The sequence below is a fragment of the Phoenix dactylifera genome, chromosome 3 (genome assembly GCF_009389715.1).
Source record: "Phoenix dactylifera cultivar Barhee BC4 chromosome 3, palm_55x_up_171113_PBpolish2nd_filt_p, whole genome shotgun sequence".
NCBI classification, from domain to species: Eukaryota; Viridiplantae; Streptophyta; class Magnoliopsida; order Arecales; family Arecaceae; genus Phoenix; species Phoenix dactylifera.
In genome coordinates, this window is record NC_052394.1 from 18,817,911 (window position 1) to 18,826,173 (window position 8,263).

Consider the following 8,263-nt stretch of genomic DNA (forward strand, 5'->3'; position numbering starts at 1 on the left):
TTTTAAGTAAATTAATAAATAATTTTCAGAACATATATAGTCAGATGATACACACTCGTCAACTTCATGACACATAGTGTATATTTTTTTATGTACACTCAGTAGTGATCCAACATACAACTCTAAGTAAATTAATACACAGATATTCAGAACATATTTTTTTACTAGTACACATTATATAGCTACACACCAAACAAATTAATCATCTAGTAAGTTAATACATATCTCCAGATAAATTAAAAATAATTTTTAAAATATACGTTTCATCAATACCAATATATATAACACAATTTTCAAACTTTGTCTAATATATGATATTATATACATACTATTTTTTACCTTCTAAGAATTTATAGATACAAATATTTTAGAAAAGTGAGATGAATTTGGAGAGAAAAAAATTTGAAAAGAAGATAAAAGATCTCATGTATACGAGAGCTACTGGACGAGAAAAAAAAAAAAAAAAGGATGAAGAGACTTGATGAAAAAGAAAAAAAAATGTGTGAGATTTTTTAGTTATTATTATTTTTAAATAAAAAAATTAACGACTAACGGTAGAATTTTCTAACTTTTAATTTTTTTTAAAAAAATAAATACTAAAAGAAATATGATAAAAATAAAAAGCACGCTCTGATTTTTGCTCCAACCCCCTCGTCTCCATGGGTCAAATTTATGTTCTGCGGCCATTGATGAGCTGGATTCGTGGGCCCACCTTCCATAAGCCATACAATTGTGATCGGACGGCTGTGATCGAGACTTCTAAGATCTGGACGTCAACGCAGTCGAGCGCTTGGAGCTGGGCCCAAAAGACGAGACGGAGACGTGTGAGTCGGGACAGTTACCTGTTACCTGGCGAGATGATGTATCGATGAGCTCGACAAGACGTCTTAAACGAGAAAAAAAAAAAACAGGGCCATAATTACTCGCCTTAACCTCATTTCTCTTCCAGGCTTCCCGTTGAGGGGAGGGAGGGACTTCGAAGAGAAACCCCATGGTTTCCGACTCTGCGTTCGCACATTCCACCCCTAACCTTAGTTTATTTTCTTCACTCTCTTCTCGAACCCCATCTTCGAATAACAGGAAAAAGGGTCTAAAATCCCCAGCGAGCAAATGTTGCAGTGAGCATCAAAAAAGTGTCCAAAAAAGTATAGCATCAAAAAAGAAATAAAAAAAAGAGATGACCCTCTTTATAAACTATATCTACCGTTACCATAGACAGCACCAAAGGAGCTCTGAACCTGGACTTGGTAAGAGATTTTTTATCAGAAGAGAGAGGAGGAAGAGGGATGGGATGGGAGGATTCGAAGGGGATCCGAGGAGAGGATTGCACGCGGAAGAAGGGGAAAGGGAGGGATGGCTTCAGTTAAATTCCAATACTACCCTTTTACTTTTATCTTTCCACGTCAGCTATTCCTGGTTTTGGTCCTTTGAACGGGTTCAAGTTGCGATTTCCAACGTAGTCTCCTCCTTTTGGTCGAAGTCCAAGTGCCCAACTGAGACGGAGAACTCCATCGGGAATTTCATAAAAAGGCCCCTCGATCGAAAAAGGTTTCTCGAAGGAGTCCAGAAAAAGGGCCTCGGATCGAATATAGACGTTACGAAAAGGGGTGAGAATAAATATTCCCCCGAGGCAAAGGCCAAGCCGCCGTTAAAGCGCGACGGCGACGCTTTCGTCCCTGTCCGACAAAAAGGGGAAAACGGGGGGGCGTTTTGTGAAGGTTAGGGGTAGTTTTGGAATCCGGTCATGCCAGTGGGGTTTATATGTGTTTTTATTCTGCAACGCCTCGTGATTTCTTCGTCCCCCCCACCCTTTCTCCTCTCCGTATTTCCAATTTTTTCCTTACTTCTTTTGGGAGAGAGAGAGTGTTTTGGAAGGCCCTGATCTGCCCTTGATCTCGCGAGAGCGTGGGATTGGATCCGGAAGCGATTGCGTTGCGCTCCGTGGCGTGAGATCTGCGGAGGTTTATGCGTGGAAATCGGCTTTCAAGGCGAACATTGCTGCGGCTTCCAAGTGATTGGGTTTTTTTTTTGGGTAGGGGGACGGATTTGATTATTATTATTATTATTTTGGAATTCACGCGGCCGGAGTTGAATTTAAGCTGATAGGGGTCTCGATTTGCCGACATTGGTGAGGCTGGAACAGCGACAGGGACTGGATTTCTGAAAGCTATTGGGTTTTGAGTTAGAGGGTTTCGAAGAGAGAGATTTTGGTCAAGGAATTGGGGTTTCTGCTCGATTTTTCGGAGGTTTCGTGGAGATTTAGGTGGACGAGGCTCCAAATTCTGAGGCATTGCTACAGACAGAATCAGTCTGGACGGTGCTAGGGTTTCGATTGAGCGGGATTCAGGTACTTCGGATAAAGTTTAGTTTCTGCGCATTATCTCTACTGTTTCTTTGATGAATTCTTATGAATTACTAGAGAACGAGTCCCTGGCTTTAGAAGTTGGAAGCTTTGTTGGGTTTCCTCTAGTTTTCAGTTTCTGAAGTAATTCTTGAGTAATTTTAAAGCATTTCTTCCACCTTTTGGCTTCGTGCATTGCCATTTCAAGGCCTTAGAAATGAGGAGGGTAGGAGCATGTTATAGTCTCTGAATCAGTTCTGAGGTCCTCTTGTTTTGCCCCAGTCCCTCAGAAAAACGAAAAAAAAAATTGATAGAAAGAGGGATTTGGGGCATTATATTTTAAACCATGTACAACCATCGGAGATTGGCTAAGGTTATCAATTGAAACAGTCTTCAGAAATCTTAAAGCATCCATGGAGTCCATTCAGCATTTCATGATCATTCTTGTGCTCATTGGGATTCTATCGGCGTACCAATATAAGGCCCAATCGAGCGGAGGTTCCATGACACCTGCAAGATCACTGGATGCACTCCTTCAGGACTATGCTTACCGGGCTTTTGTTCATCCCCACACTGGAAGACCCTATGATGGTCAAGTCCCATCCAATATTACTGGCATCAAGATAGCAGCATTAAGGCTCAGGAGTGGGAGCTTACGTAGAAAGGGAGTTCCGGGGTACAAGGAATTCCAAATCCCCACTGGAGTCATCGTGCGGCCATATGTCAAAAGGCTTGTCCTGGTTTACCAAAATCTGGGTAACTGGTCCTCTACTTACTACAACCTTCCTGGCTACACTCACTTAACTCCTGTGCTCGGCCTTCTTGCTTATGATGCAGCAAATCTGTCTGCCACCAACTTGCCAGAATTAACTGTTGTTGTTTCAAAATCGCCCATATTGATTAATTTCACGGATGCAAGACCAGTGCCAGCTGGGCTGAGTGCCAGATGTGTGTATTTCAATTTGGTTGGCTTGCCAGTGTTCAGAGAATTAGTGTCAAGCAATGTTTGTTCAACATCCCAACAGGGTCACTTCTCTATTGTGGTTAATGCCAGCAGCATTGCTCCTCCTCCTGCACCAAGGCCTGGTCACGCTAAGGGTAATAAGTCTAAGGTGTGGAAGATTGTCGGTGCTGTCGTTGGCGGGTTCATTGCTTTGGTTCTCTTGGCATTGCTTGTGGCATGGATGTTTCGTTACAGACAAGAAAGAAAGATGGCAGATATGGAACGGCATGCTGATGTGGGAGAAGCATTACAAATGGCAAGGGTTGGAAACACTCAGGCACCAGTGGCCTTAGGGACACGGACACAACCAGTTCTTGAGAATGAATATGTTGCTTGAGTTGTTGCATAGAATGAGTACCAAACTGGTGTCCTTTCTTGGCTGGTATGTGAGGAACAAAATGAGGATTTTCTTTCAAATATTTGATATGTACAGAATGCGTGCACAAGCATTGCCATGTTCTTTTGCTCAAGTGCCGGCCAAGAGGATGATTTTCTGTGATATTGGTTGGGTTCTGGGCTTGGCGTTTATTTAAGATCAGATCACACATTCTTTTTTTCTGTGTCAATGGTAGCATGGTCATGCAGGGTGAAGTTTGAATTGTTGTGTAGACACATCATGCAGGAGATGGTGTTTCTTACTATGCCTGGTCTGGAACTGTTTTGATTATTTATTTGGTAAATGTATTTAGATGCAGCGTTCTAATAAAGATGAGATATTATTCTTTTCTCACTATCTGGTGCCTCTGTGATATGCTCATGTCTTCGTTTCTGGTTTAAGATCGTTGCAGTCGATTCTTGTAAGTTGTAAGTATGTTCTATCAACTCACTTTTTCAAAAGCTGTGATAGGTATAGACCAAAATTAGAAAGAAAAGAGGGGGGAAAAAGCTTTGGTTGCAATTTTCTTGAAACACTGTTAAGTTTTTTAAAAAATTCCAAATCATGATACATTTATTATTCTCCTTTATTTGATTCAAAAATGTTTAGAGTTAGAATTTAAGGTTTTCCAGAAAGTTTTTGTCCATCGCAAGAATAGAATTTTGCAAGAAACTGCCACGAAATTTTCATCCTTTGCTATGCAATTTTGAACTTTATTGGATGTCCTCATAACTGCTACTGTGAGAACATTTCTTTGCATGCGGATTCACTTGTAAACCAGCACTTTTGCATTTATAAACTAAACGTGTGCATTCATTTTAAGTTCAAAACCGCCTCTTTGCAAGAAAGGACAACATATCTTATTTCTGCAAAAACAAAAATAAAGTGGACTTTTCCTAAATTTTGAAAGGAGAAAGTTCAAATTTGGGAATAACTATAAGATGATAGGAAAGCAAAATGACAAATTTGGAAGCAGTCTCTGATTCCATAATTGCTAAGATTTTTATAAATTTTCATTACTACAGCCTAACGCCACTCAAGAAAGAGCAAAATTACAAAATTTATGATTTTGCAGGTTTCCATACACATATTTCTTCATCCTTATAGAGGGGTTGTATTTCTGTCTTTTTTCAATTCTAAATTTTTGAAACTTACAATTTTTCATTTAGAACTCTTGATTGTTATAAGCATGATGAAGAGAAGAAAAAAATAGTGAAGATTTTGGAAAACCCTAAGATTCATATTTTACCTAAACTTGATATCTCCTTTTCAACATCTAAGGTATTTTCTAAATCATAGCTTCACTTCTAGGAGGATTCTTTTGGGGCAAACATGAGTCGGTTCTTTGAAATAAAATCACAATGTGCTTTTTTTTTCTTCTGAAGCACATTAGTAACCAGGCTTTTTAACAAATTTTAGACAAAAGAAGAGGTGATTATTTGAAACGCTACCAAATTGCTTTGTAACCTGCTTCTTGTAAGCAAAATCCGGATGAACTTAGAAGAAAAATGAGGATGGGATAACGAGCAGATGTATCTAGAAATTTAATAATAAAGAGAAACAAACATGGAAACATTACTCTAGACTGTAGACAATGCCAGAAGCTTAATATTACAAAGAAACAAGCATATTGGATGTTTATCTTAGATGGCATCATTGACAAGCTGGCCAGGGTATATTTGTGGTCCAACAACACTGTAGAGCTTGGGAATATAAAATCAAAGCTTAGAAGAGGTGGGGGATCTTTAGGTCTCTGTACACTGTATTTGGTTATTATTTTACATTCTGCTTCCCAATTCTCAAATCACTGTAATATTTGCACTACTGATGGACTGCCTAATGCCCATGCCCAGTATTGTTGCCTTTATGTTTTAATTTTTATCTGATTTTGCTTTTCATGTTTCGGAGCCCTGCTGGTTAATCTATTACTGGAATGACTTGCAATTTTTTCAGAGATTCTTAATGAGATGCATCCAGCTTTCTAGCTAGCAGTCTTAGGAAAATGAAATAACATCCTCACATAAATTTTTGAATTTATAAGGTAAGGCTGCCATCTTGGCCTATCCTGATCTCATCTGTGGGGCTGAGTATGGTAGCACATCTAAAACTATTGTTGCTTATACTGGTATTTCATAAAGCCAATGAAGCAGCAAGGTGTCGAGTTCAAATCTGATGGTGTCTCCAAGATTAGCATAAGTTAGCGGCAGGGTTGGTTTGCATGTTAGTTTGTGTGAGTTTACATGATTTGTGCTAGATCTAATACAGCTTCTCATCAGTGTTAGGTCTAATATATCTCATAAGTGATGTGGCTTTTTTCAGTTTAACATAGTTCAAGTGGGTGTCTAGTATAGTTTAGGTAAAGTATAGCTAAGAATGTACTGTTTAACTAGCATACAAGCTATCCAGCATTGCCTTTGAAGTGCCTGTTTGCAAGCACCGTATTAGTATTACTCTTGATGCTTCTCCTTCACAAAATGAAATCAAGCAAATAGGGGGTGTATCAAATTCTCATTATCCCTTCTGTTTAACCAGTCAGAGCCATCTCAGGAGCCAGAGTTGGAATGAAAAATATGATCTCAGCCATTAGCTACATGTTTTCTTCTTTGAAATAGTAGTCTCCTCTACCAAAACAAACAAGGCAGGAGACGAGAGCCTTTGGAATGTTGACATACGAGTTAAGGGGAATAAATCACCTCACGTCACTTTGTTGGACTACCATGCGACAGCTATTCCCCAACTCTTTCTTTACTTTTAATTCTTGGTCTGTGTATCATACATGCATATTGATCTATACATACATATCATACATGTGTGTGTACACTTATCTTACATACTTTTACCTTTTAATTCTTGGTCTGTGTGTCATACATGTATATTGATCTATACATACATACATACATATCATTCATGTGTGTGTGGTGTACACTTATCTTACATACTTGCGCTTGCTGTATATGTTTTGGTCAGCAGGCCCTGAACATTAAATGGAAGGCTAAACAGGGGCTGGGAAGTCATTTTACTTTTTCATTTCGTTTAGAATGAATATAAAGAAATTGTGGGAAGTTTAATGACCAAAAGTCATATTGAGGCAGGCGCCAGAGATTTAAAAAAAAGAAGAAGAGAGAGACAGATTTTCTATTTTGTCAATTTTTTTTAGTGCGCGTCTCAAAAAAAAAAAAAAACCAAAATCGTATATTCTTTCTACTGACGGAGTTATAGTTATGTGATTAAAAAGAATAAAAAAAATTATAGTACATATTATATATCTAAATAATACACATCAAACAAGTTAGTTATTTAGCAAATTAATACACATATTTAGCTAAATCGATATATAATTTCTAAAACATGATATTTATCAATACATATTTCCAAACAAATCAATATATGTTTCTAAAATATCATATTCACCAATACACATTATATGATTGGTGATACATACTCATCGACTTTCTGATATATATTGAAAGCTTATCTGGTACACACTGAGCAGAGATCCAATACACATTTTTAAATAAATCGATACATAGATTTTCAGAATATGCTTTTTAACGATACGTACTATATGACCAGATAATACATATTAAATAATTAATTATTTTATATTTATTTTTTTAATATTATGAAATTGACGGACTTTTATTTGATTTTTAGATATATATTTTTTTAAGATGAGTGTTGAAGAAATATGACAAAATAAGAGTACCTTCCTATAAAAATATTATATGGTGCCTGCCCATGTTATTTTTGTTCAAGTTTAAGTGGAACATGCGAACAAGCCGTCTCAATGCCAGTAAACAAGGTGACATTGACAATTAAACCTCTGAAAGCTGACCTCTAAAAGGGTTGGATACGTTTAGATCACGGCCACAAATCCCAACAACCTTCTTAAACTATTTTTAAGAACAACCCAACATGCCCCGAGTCATCGTCAAAGTTGTCGGCGAGGCTAGGCGGCTATTTCACCCAAAAAGAACACGAAAACTTAAGCGACCTGTCGAGGGCGTAGAGGTCATAAGCCAATCTATCAGGCACCCAAACGGAGATTAAAGTCTAAATGGACTGTTTCAACCGTCAACTCTTAAGAAGTTGGCTTCTTTTCTTTAATAAAAATAACTTCTCTCTCTCTCTCTCTCTCTGTGTGTGTGTGTGTGTGTGTGTGTGTGTGTGAATAAAATTGTTTAAAAGAGCAACCCGTAGAGCCAGCTGAAATTTGAAAACAGAATTCAGATGGGAAGCTGGTTTTGCTTCCCTTTTCTTGTTCAATTGCTGTGCTGGTGAAGTTGTTCGGTAGATCGCTTGTAGTGCAACTGCACATCCCACTCTCAACACAATCTTTTGATGAACTATCACCATCTTTAGCACAGAGCTTTAGGTAATGCTGGTATCCTTATTTGGAGCAGAAAGTATGAAAGATTGTTTGAAGGAAAGCTAACATCGCCTGATGAAGTCTCTCAAAAGACCACCTGTGCATTCTTTTAATCTGTGAGTACCCACTCTCATTGGTGCAGTTAACTTCGATGGGGCAGTCACGAATTCCAAG

At 38.1% G+C, this 8,263-nt stretch overlaps 1 protein-coding gene across 1 annotated transcript; it reads left to right on the top strand.

The window, feature by feature from the left end:
• The first annotated feature begins 1,775 nt into the window (after positions 1 to 1,775).
• LOC103716691 lies at positions 1,776 to 4,077 on the top strand. Its single transcript, XM_008804794.4, has one exon. The coding sequence runs from the start codon at positions 2,755 to 2,757 to the stop codon at positions 3,679 to 3,681; it is 927 nt and encodes a 308-aa protein (XP_008803016.1). The 5' UTR covers positions 1,776 to 2,754; the 3' UTR covers positions 3,682 to 4,077.
• The last annotated feature ends 4,186 nt before the right edge of the window (positions 4,078 to 8,263 follow it).